This window comes from Taudactylus pleione, unplaced genomic scaffold (genome assembly GCF_031769625.1).
Source record: "Taudactylus pleione unplaced genomic scaffold, aTauple2 ptg000268l, whole genome shotgun sequence".
Taxonomy (NCBI): Eukaryota; Metazoa; Chordata; class Amphibia; order Anura; family Myobatrachidae; genus Taudactylus; species Taudactylus pleione.
This window is the reverse complement of record NW_028284670.1, coordinates 1,959,222-1,974,853: the sequence shown is the minus strand read 5'-3', so window position 1 is coordinate 1,974,853 and position 15,632 is coordinate 1,959,222. Positions and strand designations below refer to the sequence as shown.

The window sequence follows — 15,632 nt, the reverse complement described above, 5'->3', positions numbered from 1 at the left end:
AGGTGCAGCTACAGCCCACACATTTCACAAAGACAGAAAAAAAGGAAGAATATTTTTTATTGTTTGTGGAGCGCACTTTGAGGGTTACACCACCCTTTAACAGACAGACGCACGCTTGCCGCTGCTGCTTTGAGGACAGTATCATATGCAGTGACAGTAGACTTGTCAGAAATTGTTGGCACATCCTTCAGTCCGGACCAGATGTCCAAACCGGCCCTTGACTTATGACACAGGCGCACGCTTGACGCTGCTACTGTGTTGATGCACATGCGGCTACATCGCACACAATACACAAAGACAGAAAAAAAAATAAGAATTTTTTTATTGTTTGTGGAGCGCACTTTGAGGGTTACACCACCCTTTTTATTGTTTGTGGAGCGCACTTTGAGGGTTACACCACCCTTTAACAGACAGACGCATGCTTGTCGCTGCTGCTTTGAGGTTGCAAGTGCGGCTACAGCCCACACAATACACAAAGACAGAAAAAAAAATAAGAATTTTTTTATTGTTTGTGGAGCGCACTTTGAGGGTTAAACCACCCTTTAACAGACAGATGCATGCTTGTCGCTGCTGCTTTGAGGATGCAAGTGCGGCTACAGCCCACACAATTCACAAAGACAGAAAAAAATAGAAGAATTTTTTTATTGGTTGTGGAGAGCACTTTCAGGGTTACACCACCCTTTAACAGACAGACGCACGCTTGTCGCTGCTGCTTTGAGGATGCAGGTGGAATCTAGACGGGATTTGGAACTGGGGACACACTACCTCCATCAATTGTCTAAATCTCACAGCACTAATGGCGGATACTGGACGCACGTCTAACACCAACATAGCAGTCAAGGCCTCAGTTATACGTTTTGCTTCAGGATGACTGCTGTCGTACTTCATCCTCATCGCTAGGGACTTTTGGAGGGTCAATTGTTTAGTAAAAGTAGTGGTGTTTGTACTTCCTCTCTGGGATGATGAACAACTCCCAGCAGCAGCAACAGCACTAGGAGGAAGTGTTTCTTGATCTTTCCCTATTTTATTTTTATCAGAGAAAGTTTGGTCCTCCATTTATGTTATATTGATATATACGTGCGGCTAAGGCACACACAAACACAGAAAATATTTTTTTATTTTTGCTGGAGAGTAGTGCACTTTGCGGGTTACACCACCCTTTAAGAAATGAGCCAGCCGGCTCTTGACTTATGGGACACAGGCGGAAGCTTGGCGCTGCTCATTTGTTGATGCACGTGCAGCCACAGTGCACACAATTCACAAACACAGAAAATATTTTTTTATTTGGTTTGGAGTGTACTTTGGGGGTTACAGCACCCTTTAAAGGTCAAGCCAGCCGGCCCTTTACTTATGACACAGGTGCACACTTGGCACTACTTTGTTGATGCACGTGCAGCTACTGCGCACACAATTCACAAACACAGAAAAAAAATAATTTTTTTTAGCACTTGGGGGGAGTACCCCTGATGGACAGAGAACCCCCTGGACAACACTACAGCACCCCTTTAGGACTGGGACACTGCATAGGACTTTGGAGTGGATACAGCCCCTATGGACAACTGACTGCACAACACAGTCCAGCCAGCCCATATGGACTTGGAAGTAGTGGACACAGCCCCTATGGACAACAGCAGCACAGCACAACACAGCCAGACCCTATGGACTTTGAAGTAGTGGACACAGCCCCTATGGACAACAGCAGCACAGCACAACACTACTCTGCACTACACTACACTACACAACCCAGCCAGCCCTAACTCCCACCCTCCCTCTTCACTGTCCACAGCCGAGTGAGAAAATGGCACCGACGCGGGTACCTTATGTAGGATCCAAAACCCGTGAGATCCGGAAGGCGGGATGATGACGTTTTGCCTCGATTTCAGATCCAAGTCAGGCGGGAAAAGTCGAGCCTGACTCGGACCGGCCTCAGTTCGGGGGGGCCCGGAGGGGTTCGGATTTCAGAAATCTGAACCCGCCCACCCCTAAATATAATGCAAATAAAAACAGGGGATAAAGGAGGAAAAAAGGAGAGGGGGGGGAGGGATGGAGAAACAAAAAGAGGAAAGGAATAAGAATTGTGATGAATATGGGAAATTCCCCATTTCCATAGGGGATGTGCATTTATCAATGCATGCCCTGAAATATGTATGCTCCTAATCCCATGTTGGAATTGATCAATCCTACCAAAGTATGGTGAAAGGTCTTTGAAGGTATTGTTTATAATCATCTATATCCCCTGTGTGGTACTAGGGATATCTCAGTCAGACTTGGAATGTGGTGTGAAGTGGACTATTGTGATTAATATGGTAGTGTGAAATCATAACACCACATGATTGATCTAATGATAATATTATGATCTTATTAATACGCTGTTATTTTAATCTACATTGCCTTTTGGTGTCATAGTTTTCAGAGTAAAAATCCATCTCATCTCCTTCTTATCCAGATGATCCATATGGTTTCCACCTCTCCAATGTCAGCAAGGTTGTTCTATGGCTACAAAGTAGAGATCTGATGGATTGAGTTGTGTACCTGGAGACACTGTGGTTATCATATCTAATTTTGATGTTGTGTATGTGTTCATATATTCTGGTCTTAAGAGGTCTTATAGTCCTACCTACCTATCCTGGATGGATGGTAAAATGTGTACTGCTTAGGTATCTTCTCTGGTCTGATGAGGGATCTGTCCTGATTTATGGACCCTAAGAATAATGTTGAGGTTCTTACCTGGCACTACCTGATGTTCAGTATATGGTACTTTAGAAGAGTAAAATGAACTGAGGTTCAGCATTGAGGTTTATTACTGTTTTTACCAGGGGGATCATAGTAAAGCAGTGTGGAGACAGAATTATTTTGGCAACATGTCCCTAACCCCTGATTACAGGAGGTGAGAGCAGTACCACGCCTGAGAAGGAATACTGGCTGCAATATTAAGTTAATTGGGGGGATGTATTGGATTTTTTAAAAAGAGTTTTACATTTGAATAAAGTGAAGCTCATATCACAATTTGGTGACATCATGTATGCCTATCCAGAATGTCACAGTGACCTTAATGTTGGGGGGATTTCTAATCTCTGGTTTTGTAACATAATGTTGCATACAGTACATTACAATAATCCCATTAATACTTTTTTAAACTTGCTATAATAGAATATATTGAGATGCTGCAGTAAGTAACATGATTACTCAGATAATAATAATAAAATGCTATAATTGTTATCATGTAATGGAAACAAACAGTAATAGAACAAAACTGGGTAATAGACAGACAAAGAGGTAAAAGGGCCCTGCTTACAAGTTTACTTACATTCTGCAGGGAAAAAGGCACTGATAGACAAGTAGAAGAACTACCTATTGCATAATGGTCCAGCCAGATTGCACATATTCTTGGTGGGCAGTATGACGCAGTCACACAGATGATGTGTGAGCAAAGAAAGTGAAAATTTGTAAAGTAACATGTGGACTGTATAAAGGTGATGCAATTGGGTAGTGTGGGTGGTAATGGAATTTGAGAAGTTGTCTGAAGTGATGTGTTTTCAGGGAATGCTTGAAGGTTTGGAGACTAGAGGAAAGTCTTATTGTGCATGGTAGGGCATTCCACAGAGTGGGTGTAGCCTGAAAAAAAAGTGTAACCGTGATTGGGAGCAAATAATGCATGTGGATGAGAGACGCAGATCTTGTGCAGAGTGGAGATGTTGGGTTGGGAGATATTATGAGATAAGTGAAGAGATGTATGTTGGTGTAGTTTGGTTAAAAGCTTTATGTGTGAGTTAAAGTATTTTATTCTCTGACAGAGCAGAGCAGCAAATGATGAATATTTAGCATGGGAGATCAGCCTCACAGCTGCATTCAAAATAGATTGTAGTTGTGAGAGTCTGTTTTGGAGAAAACCAGTAAGGAGACTATTGCAATAGTCAATGCGGGAAATGAGTGCATGAATTAGAGTTTGACAGTGTCTTGTGTAAGATATGGTTGTTTTCTGGATATGATATTTAGATGTATGTAACATCATTTTGAGATAGACTTAATGTGGGGTACAAAGGGCAGTTCAGAGTCAAGGATGACACCTAGTCAGCGGGTTTGTGGGGTGGGTTTGATTGTTGAGTTAGTAACAGTGATAAAGATAACAGGTTGGTAACTACTATTGGCTGGTGAAAATATTTTTATTTCTGTTTTGGAAATATTAAGTTTGAGGTGGCGTGATGACATTCATTATGAAATGGCAGAAATACATTTAGTGACACAGACCGATACAGAAGGTGACAAATCTGGGGAGGATAGATAGATTTGAGTATCCTGTGCATACTGATGATACTGAATTCTGATAGAACTGATAAGCTTGCCTAGAGATTTGCTATAGACTGGGAAAGGCAGAATATCGGTTTGTCTATATATATTAAATTCATTAGAAACTTACAGTTCTCCAATATTTGTTACATGGTAAATCACATTTTTCTTCAGTGTCTTTCACAAATAAATGACATAATATTTTTCAACATTGTTTTCAGAGCTTTTTGGATCTCACGGTTGCTGAGGCTATATATAATTGGGTTCATCAATGGCGTCCCCACGATGTACAACAGTGATCTGTACTTGTTTAATTGAGAATCACTCTCAGTGGATGGGATCATGTAAACTGCAATGAGGGTTCCATAATATACACACACAGTGGTCAGGTGGGAGCTACATGTGGAGAAGGCTTTTCTTCTTCCAGTGGTTAAAGAAATCTTGAGAATGGTGATGAAAATATAGATGTATGTTACAATAATAAAGGCAAATGGCAAACATAGTACTAGGATGGAGATTATAGCATCTTCTATTTTGAAAACAGAGGAATCGGAAGAAGATAATTCCACGACTGGACCCAAATCACAGAAAAAGTGATCAATGTTATTGAAACCACAGAAGTCAAATTGAACTACTAAACTTATTTCACTTGATATAATAATGACAATCAACGTCCAAGACCCTAAAGCCAGCACCTGGCACTTTTTGGGTCCCATAATTAAAATGTAATGTAATGGGTTGCAAACAGCCAGATATCGGTCATAAGACATTATGGCAATGAGCAAACATTGTACAAATCCAAAAACACCAAAGAGGTACAACTGAAAGATGCAGCCACCAACAGACATTGCTCCTTCTGTCTTTAGCATGACGTTCAGCATCGCTGGCACAATGCTGGTGGCTAGCAGGATATCTGCTATGGCTAGGTGTTTGAGAAAAAAGAACATTGGAATTTTGAGATAATCACTGATCGACACCAATATGATAATTAAAAGGTTCCCTCCTATAATTGCAGCATATATGAGAAGTAGAACAATAAAGAGAAGACTTCTAAAATTCTCTAAAGCTTGAAAGCCAAGAAGATGGAATTCAGTGACTTTGGTTTGGTTTTCTTCACACATTTAGAATCTGAATTGAATTGTCCTAATCCTGTAAGAAAGATGAAAGAGTCAGCGGCATAGCAAATAGATAACAGATAGATATTGTACAGTAAATAACTAGAATATAGGCAGCTGTATAAGACGCTATAAAGATAGTTGAAGATTACAGCTACAATGATTTTAAGGTAACAGTCATGTACAAGGCAAAATCAAGCTGGTTTGCTGCCTTTCACACAGAGCCACACCTGCACAGAACTTATATATTATATTTGTGTTTGAAAGGGTTTTTACCTTTGCAAATACATACTAGTATGTTAATTGGATGCATTCAAAAATTTCCTGTGGCAGGAAAATTAGATGGCAAGCTCCACAGCAACATCAGACAATGTGAATGGATGGATTCAAATTTTTAGTTTGAATTTAAAATTTTGCTGGCAGGATGTTGTGACATTGTGTAAATACAGTATTCATCATCGCTGCTGGTGAGACACCTGATTCCAGAGCAGCTTCCATTTCTGTCCACATGTTCGGTCAGGTGGGCGCCCAATCCCATATTTGACTGCTCATTTCTCTATGGTTCTCTAACTTATGATTTCTTAGGAGTGAAATACTATTTCTTACTTTTCCTGATTTACTAGTTTCACTGATACCTACTGCTACAGCGAAGATACTATTTCAGCCAACTTAAAGTGATTGACATTGTTTTCAGATTGTCATTTCCTCTATAGTTCCATGTCCAGTGAATTTGCTCCCTTTACAGTTTTTACACCTTTCAATTAATGTTATTTTTTGCATATTACGCATAGTATTGCCAATTTCAGTTGTTCTTTTTACTTCAGGGAATTACTTTATTTTATACATATATTAATAATGTCTTAAATTTTATTTACACTTTTATCTTCATTGGTCTTGTGTTTAGATATGTAGATACATCTGCTGTTTTTATTATCACCAAACAAACCTTTCTGATGTTGTTTTCTTAACTCATTGCTGTAAGTGCCTGATCTGTTGCTGTTTTTGTTAATTCATATCTTAAGCTGATATGTGCTTTTTTCATTGTGAGAGCTTGTGTTATGTTTTCATGTTTGTGTTTCAGGAAAAATAAAACAGTTCACGAGATGGGCATTCATTGTATAAATAATTTAATATCATTTATATGTCTTCCTGACAATTGCTTTCCAAATGTGCTTCATGCAAGCTCTGACATAATAATAGGTGGGGAGCTATACTTATAGTACAATGCCAGTAGCTAAAGTAATTTTTATATCCAACTATTGTTTTAGTAATTAGCTTAAGGTCTCATAATAATACACTAGTTAGATTGTGATTTTATCATTGACCACTAAAAGAGCTATCTAATAGAGACACATAATATTATAGTATAGCTATCTAATAGAGACACATAATATTATAATATAGCTATCTAATAGAGCCACATAATAATAATAATAATAATAATAATAATAATAATAATAATAATAATAATAATAATAATAATAATAATAATAATATTATAATACATTTTAATCAGAAAAATTAAACAACTAAACCTTAGTGGTACAATTGTTGTAGCAACATTTATTCGAATGACTTACTATGTGTTGAAGATTGCCTTTCCATAATGACTTGCAAAATCAATAAGATGTGTCATCTGTTACATTTGTCTATGGTTGGATTGTGTTCTGCATATGGAAAAGTGTCGTCCAGCGTTTCCTGTATCTGCTCAATGTGTTCCTCTGTTATACAGTTACAGTTATATGGTCCAGTGGAAACTATTCATTTATCTTTTTGTTTTCTAACAATCATAAGACCTTATAACTATGAAGGGCTTGTATAAAGTATTGCAAAATTAATTTATCTTTTCCAATGTATTTCTAACCTGGTAGCAGGATTAAAAAATAATTATTCTATAGAATAATGCATAAACAGTAGGCACTGTATACCACATCTGGAAGATCTATTAAGACAAGAGGAACAAATTACTTTAAAGAGGGTATTCTGTAGTAAAAACCTAAAGTTTATGGGTAATAAGAACATTTTAATACATTCATGAACAAATACATGTTAGAATGTTCTTATTAAAATAAACAAACAGCAAAAAAATAATGTTCTAGGTTCTACATTTTGTACATTAAAAATTATGTGAAATTATGAGAAGTTTACCATGATGGACAGTGCAATTAATAGTAATAATGTTATGTGTCTCAATTTGATAGACATCAAGGTAACTACATTTGTCATATAGCTAGAAACTGATGGGAATAAAAGCTCTTTCTTGTGTCTTCACAATTTGGGACTCTGGGCCTAATTCAAACTCGCTCACGAGCGCACAGCGCATGCAAGCGGGTTGATGGTCCCCCACTGCGCATGCACACGCCGGAGCCGGCTCCAGCTTGAGCGAGCCCCAGCGAGCGATGGCAGCTCCGACCCTCCTGGGCTCACTACAAGACGGGCGGCTGTCGATATTGATTGACAGCTCACCCCATTTTGTAGGCAGGGAAGGGGGGGTGTCTGTACAAATGGTGGCATTCCAGAAGGAATGCCTGCTGTTTGGGGGCAGCCTCACTGACATCACAAGAGATGTCAGTGGTGAGCTTCCGGCTCTATTAGAGTCGGAAGCTCACTGGGGCTTGCGGCAGAGGAGACCCTACCACAAGGGTCTCGTCGCAAGCCCGATGGTCGTGATGGTCGAGACCATCGCGACCATCCCCTGGCCACTCGTAAAAGCTGTAGGTGGTCACCCACAGTTTAGCGAGTGACCAGGAGACCGGCTCCAATAAAAGAAAAATGCCCTGATTCAGAGCGAGCGCATTGAAAGAGCGTCCTGCTCTGAATCAGGGCCTCTGATTTATAAAGCAGATCTGGCATTTTTTTGATCCCTCTCAATTCAGGTGCTGTGAGGAAGCCAGAAGTTACTGATAAATAATGTTATTGGTTTTAAATAAACTATAGGAACAAAAAAACGTTGAAATTACATGATGTTAGCATTTTTTATCAATTTTTAAAGAAATCCAAAACCAAAACCGAACCAAAACACTGGGGACCGCGCACTTCTCTAATCACCGCTAAGGAGCTTAGCGCCAGGGGGCAGGGCTCAGCGACGGAGGGGGGGTAGCAGCAGCGGCAAGGAGGACGGCTCCAATTGAAAAAAAATGCCTTGATTCAGAGCGAGCGCATTGAAAGAGTGCCCAGCTCTGAATCAGGGCCCCTATTTTATAAAGCAGATCTGGCATTTTTTTGATCCCTCTCAATTCAGGTGCTGTGAGGAGGTCAGAAGTTACTGGAAATTAATGTTATTTGTTTTAAATAAACTATAGGAACAAAAAAAGGTTGATATTACATGATTTTAGCATTTTTTATAACATTTTAAAGAAATCCAAAACCAAAACCGAACCAAAACACTGGGGACCGCGCACTTCTCTAATCATCACTAATCTTTGATGCCTGAAGAGAAATAATAAAAAGTGACTGGTCTCTACATCACATTTCAAAATTTCAATATTCTTTTTTTGGGGTTAAGAGACAGTAAAGTCATGTGCACTAAAGTCCAGTATCTACCTAAACAAACTTTCTCAGATAAGTGCTTCCTTATCACCATTGAGCCAATTGAAGTAAATTAGCAGAAGTCTGAATATTAACTTGAATAAGATACGGTCAATTCAAAATTATGCAGACTGCCACCATCTACAGTACAGTACAGTACTCCACATACCTGCAATGGAAGGATGAAAAAAATGTCATGAAAAATAAATAAATAAACAGAGGAATTAATCTGCTGCACCATAACCAGGGCTAAAGTATGGAAAAAGCATTTTGACAGGAGTTGGGGCCCAGGAGGATAATTTAGTTACTCCATTGCCTTCATCAATATCATCATTCAATTTCTATACTGTATGTACATATGTAACAATAAAAAAAATAGATTTCTTTCATTTTACATTAGCTCCTTACAATAAAATAGTTCTTTATTCCCCCAACATCAGGATCTAATGGGCTTTAAATTATTATTTTCCCCTCTGACCATATAGTGTAAAATGGCTTTTCAGGAAGTATCATGGATGCTTATGCCAAAGATAGAATATCCCAGATGTTGGCATCATTTTATAGTCATAGATGCTGACAGGTAAATTCAGCTGGGACTCATTAGATTTGTTCTCCTAATTACAAGTTAATGAAAACAACTCATCAGTGCAAAATGGGTATCTAGAGAAGCCTCAGATGTACAGTAAATGAGAAAATCTCTTAAGAGTTCATTTGTAGCTGAGTGGTTGCAGTTGTACAATGGTAGGCTTACCACATCATCCCTTTAATTTGGGACATATATGAATTACACAGGTCCTGTGGCTGACAGACTATAAGGGGTAAATTTGCAAAGAATCGAGATTGGTCGAGATGACAATCTCGGGTATTTTTAGGCATGTTTTTCCTCTTGCAAATTTACTAAGGACAAACTCGGGTGGCTTTTTAGTGAGTTTTGTTTTCTCACTTTTTTTTCTCGCCCGAGATTTAAATCTTACCTTAACTCGCCATCGGTAAACATTGTTTATTTTTAACATGTAAGAAATACATCTTGCAAATTTACCATGAATCAAGTTTATAAACTCACCCCTGAAATTCATTATCTCGGACGAGATTTTCCGTTTCAAACAGATGTGCCTGGCAGCTGCGGGTTTTGCTGAAACATACACAAATAAATCTTTTTTTTTTTTTTTCTTATTACTTATTTAATTTAATAAAACAAATTATGTGAGGTTCCCCCAAAACACTAACCAGCCCCGGACTTGCCAGCCTGTCTTGGTACCTAAAATTACATGGAACAAAATGAATAGGGTTCCACAGTAAATTAAGTACCAGCAGCAGTCAGCAGGGACAGGGCTGGTTTTAAATATAGGGGCAAAAAATTTGTGTAGGGGTACCCCTATATTTAAAACCAGCCCTGGAGCCTTTCTAGCAGGGGGCTGATGCCAAAGCCAGGGGTGCCCTTTCACCGGGCCCACCAGCCGCAGCATCAGTCCTGACCACTAGTCAGCCAAGGCCAGGGTTCCCTGGGGAGTTGAGTAACCCTCCAATAAAGGGGTACCCCTCTACAGGGACCCCTGGCTTAGGCTGATAGCCCGTGGCTAACCCTGCCACCCCTGGGTGGTGGGTGGCAGGTTGATAGTGTATGTGTAGTGTAAAATTAGAATGAACAACATTGTCTTTACAGTGGCTTGGCCGTCGTTATTCGGGTCTCACGCATGCGCATGAAGGAGCTGCCTCCGTCATGCGCATGCGCACTTGGCCATCATTGACCCACTTGTGAGCACTCAGCGCTCGCGAGCGGGTCTGAATTAGGCCCTCAGTTCTACTTGGAACCTCAAGAGTAATCCGTGCTGGGAATTGGCTTAATACGAATCCCCATAATTTGGGTGTGTTCATTTTTCAGGAAAACCAAACCGTACATCTTTACTGTATGTACAATAATATCTGACTGGTTGAACTTTCCAATATTATAAGTAGATATTATAAGGATTTAATTAAACTATTTATATGATCTCAAAAATTATCTGTTATACTTTGTTCTCATGGTTATGATAAATAAGAGAAAGTAGGATTGAATGGTTTATCTATACTAATAATACTGTACATTGTGGTTAAGTTGATATACAATTACTTAATGATTTACACATAATGATGGTTTACTTAACGGATTTGTTAAAAGATGTGTGTTTTCGGCATGGATTTTGTCCAAAGGACCAAGCAATAGCAGCTATCATGGATTTTGGGATGCATTATAATGTAACAGTGGATACACAAGGGTATATTAACTAAAGTGAGAGTTTTAGAAGTGCATATGTTGCCCATAGCAACCAATCAGATTTGACTTAACATTTATCTAGGACCTTCTAGAAGATTATAGCCATAATCTGATTGGTTGCTTTGGGCAACTTCCCAACTTCGAAAAACTCTCACTTTAGTAAATATACCCCACAGTGCTATTGCTCATTGTGCCACAAGACAAATGTTTAGAAAGCTTGTATTTAATAATGTCTATTCTGTGGTTAACTTGCATAATGATGTGACTTAAAATGTGCAACTTGTATTATACCCCAATAATCAATGAGTATAATATTGGTAATATACAGCCATTAATTTGCCTTTTTATTAGCCCCAGTTATGTGCAAAGAAGTCGGTTGAGTCTCCAGTAGTACCTGTATAGATAGTTTACATGCATGTAATAGTAAGATGAGGTAGTGTACCTCTAAGGATCCTACAGTATAGAAGGACATGTGATCAGGAAGTGGAAGGAGATAGAGGAAATAGGAGAAAGGAGAACAGCCATGAGGAGATGATGTCTTTATCTACCTGTAATAATGCAAGTATTACTTACAATAAATAAGTTACATAAACAGTATATTTGATGAGTCATTGCTATGAAAAAAGATACATCAGGATATAACATCTCCCATATATAAAATGTTTGGGACCAGAGATATTTTGGATATTGCAATATTCCGTATTTTGGAATAATTGCATACCATAAAGAAATTTCTTGGGAATGAGACCCAAATATAAACTCAGAATGTATTTATGTGTTATATACACCTTATACACACAGCCTGCAGGTAGGTTTATACAATATTTTCAATAAATTTGTGGTTCAAACAAAGTTTGTGAACATACATGAAATTCATTTATATTTTATAAACACCTATACACAGAGGCTGAATATAATTGTATACAATATTTTTTAATAATGTTGTGCGTAAAACAAAGTTTGTGTACATTGAACTATTATAAAGCAAAGGTTCCACTATCTCAGTCATGCTAAAAAAATTCAGTATTTCATAATATTTGGATATGAGAGACTCAACCTGTATATGTAAGAAGATTATGTATTTAATATGTATCATTGCAAGAATAAGGCAGCATGTCACAATGTCCTTAGTCATGATCATTGACACATTTTAATACACTGTTTTAGTTAAACATGTCATACTGTATAAAAAAAATAATCCCCTCATGGTTTGAGTCTTCAATGATGATATAATGCTTGGACTGTATTGTTTTATTCTCTATTTGCTCTTTTTTATAATAATTGGTTCCTGGGATTCCCTCCTCAGTGTTAGTGCACCAGAAAGAAGGCTTTATAAGGAGTTAGTTGCCCCATGCATAGTATAAGTGAGCTGGATTTCCACATTTGGTCTATAAATTTTATTGAGCTCTGTTGAATAAATCCATTCATAGAAATAAATTATTGGGATTGGCTAATATATGCTGTATTTGAACCTTGGGATGACACCTCACAAAGTTTGTAACTCACCTGCAGCAAAATAAATGGTATGTAATTCTATGACAAAATGGTGCTGATAAATATTCTCTATACACATTACTTGTAATACTCTCAGTCATATATGTAAAGGGAATCGGTATGTAATGCCGCTTGATGTATTGACTAAATACCGATGCTGGAAGCCTGTACCATCAGGATCCTGATTAGGGCTGGTAAGTACCATAACCCTCCCCTCTCCCCCCTAACCCTCCCTTAGTGGTGACTAACCCTAACCTCCCCCCATTGGTGCCTAAACCTAACCCCTCCTTCCTGCACCCTAAACCTCCCGGGGGCGCCTAACCCTAACCCCCCATTCCCCTTGCCTAACCCTAACTTCCCTGGAAGAGGTGCCTAACCCTGAGTCCCACCAGAGGTGGCTAATATTAACCAACCCCCATAGCTAACAGTCCATCTTACTTTCATTCGGGATGCTGGACGTTGGTATTTCGGTGTCTGGCTAAAGATAGGTGTTGGTATTTAGATGCCTATCTTCCAGCATCGGGATTCTGACATAGGGCATTCCAGACACCAGTAAATAAACTGCATCCCATGTAAAGTGTACATATGGCATAGGGATGTAAGTTCAATGCAGATACTATATGTACAATAGCAAAGAGGATTATATAGAAAACATTATTTTCATATCAATTAAAAGAACAACAAACTGTGTAAGTCTATAGAATGGGAAAGGCATCTATCACTTGTCCTAATGTTGAATAGTTGTTGAGTTAACCTAGGGGTGGGCAATAAGCAGCCCCCCAGATGTTGTTAAAATACATATCCTAGAATGCCCTGAAATGTTGCAATGCATGCTGGGAGGGCCACTAATTGTCCACCCTTGAGTTAACCTCTTGTGTTGCCTGCATCCTTAAATATGGACCATTGAACATCTATGCGAGCCAGGAAACTATCACAATCACTTGTCACAAAACACTTATACAACAAATAATTTGTAATATAAACATATATTTTCCTCTACTTAACATAATAGAGACAGGTATGTAAATATAGAGCTAGACTCGCACTGTGTAGGTGCTCATTACAGTGTTTTAAACAAATTATTGCATATTATTTGTAAAAATGGAAAAACTCAACCTAAATTTACCCCTTAGTCTATGTATAATGTGCCTCATTATACAGATAGAGAATTTTTCTTCATTCAGTCACATTGATGATGTTGTTCAGGTGGTAAGGGGTAAGGTGGCCCAATCTGGCACATGCTCCATCCTCCAGGAAGTCTCCTGACCCTGCAGAATATTTCAACTAAATGGGCTTAATTTACTCTTTAGCAGATGCTGTAAATCAGGGGAGGGGAACTATTTTTCTGCCGAGGGCCATTTTGATATATATAACATTATTTGCGGGCCCATGCAGGTCATGCCCCTCTGTGTGATGTCACATGGGGGTGGGGCCACAATTGTTGCTGATTACAGCAATGCCCGAAGCATCCTGAGGATGCCCTGGGAAGCTGTATGGGCAGTGGTGTCACCATCTGTAGCGTCCTAAGAATTCTCCAGATGGCACTGCTGCATAGAGTCTAGCTGCAGGGTGCCATTGTAGGTCCCCTGCTAGCCAGATGAGGCTAGCAGAAAGCTCAGATGGCCAGAAAAATTAATTCCGGGTGCCTTTTACGGCCCCTGGGCCTGAGGTTCCCTACCCCTGCTGTAAATGAAGGCTACTGTAGCTCTTAGGGTTTCCGTATATACTATTTGGTCAGCCATTTTAGAACTAATTGGTGACTCATGGTGGCATGTAGAAGCTACAATAAATGTAGATACCAACCTACATCTGTTGGAGAGCCATGAGATGTCCAATGGGTTGGGTGGTAGACATAGTCTGACAATGCCTCTGTTACACGGTAATCATTGGATTATGTTATTTTAACCGTGCATGTAAGAAGCCTTATATTTCCATCTCTATTTAGATTCAGTTACAGTTTGCACTTATTATAACTGAATTGTGCTTATGAAGATGGAACAGGTGAGGGCCAGAGTATGTAAACCATGACATATATCCATTTGTCCCTGGTAGGAGGTGGAACAACATGCAGGCTGGTGCTTTTCCCCTGATGTAAATTACACACAGATTATTTTAAAGATTGACAGCTGCGACAGATAGGCTATGTGCATCATGATCTGGATCCCTACCACAGAGACCATTATTATTAGTTTTGGTGCTGGGATCTTTTTGCATTATTATTTCATATTTGCAATCTGTGAGCATCATGAAGGCAGATTGCCATTAATTTCTTTAATTCAAAATTTAATTTGTATTTGCATCTATAAGTATTTGGATTCTATATGTTAAATGCAGCTTTATTGATTCTTAACAATAGTGTCCAGACCTATGGTAGATTTGACCTAGGGGCAGCAGGGATACAGCCCTGCAGTGAGTTTGAAGTCTATGATCTGAGGATAAAAAAATGAGTCTTGACTTCCAATTGGAAGTTCTTTATACTAATCTCATGCCAGGCTGGCTGTCATAAGGAGAGGAACTTCCAGCTGGTAGCTGATAATTGCTAATTCACCAGTCCTGCATTGCTTCTAGGGGCTGTAGTCTGTGTAGTCTCTAGAAGCTATTTTAGAGCAGTTGTGCATGTGTGAGTATTGATTGGCAGGTTCATGCTGGTGGTGGTGGAAATCCAACATCACCCTGAGTTATGTAAGGTAGGAGCCACCACTGGTCCAGGCACAGACAAGACTGTATATGATACCTCATTAAAGCACTATACAGTGTTATGCATGAATTGTTTTCTGTACCTTTGGCATATACACACACATTTATGTTTTCTCCTGTTATAAAACTGTAAAATTTGGGCACATGATATTCTTGCAGAGTTGGACTCATCTTAAATCCAAACTGATCAACATCTGCCTGATGCCAGTCATGTGATAAAAGTGTTTTAGTTTTTGTGTCAGGTGATACAATTGGGT

General features: G+C 39.0%; 1 protein-coding gene across 1 annotated transcript; it reads right to left on the bottom strand.

Moving 5' to 3' along the window:
* Positions 1-4,457: 4,457 nt before the first annotated feature.
* Positions 4,458-5,408, bottom strand: LOC148513845 (olfactory receptor 11A1-like). Its single transcript, XM_088481274.1, has one exon. The coding sequence runs from the start codon at positions 5,406-5,408 to the stop codon at positions 4,458-4,460; it is 951 nt and encodes a 316-aa protein (XP_088337400.1).
* Positions 5,409-15,632: the final 10,224 nt, after the last annotated feature.

What these genes read in the sequence shown, in the direction of transcription:
- LOC148513845 (XM_088481274.1), bottom strand. Translation starts at nt 5,408, where the DNA reads ATGTGTGAAGAAAACCAAACCAAAGTCACTGAATTCCATCTTCTTGGC.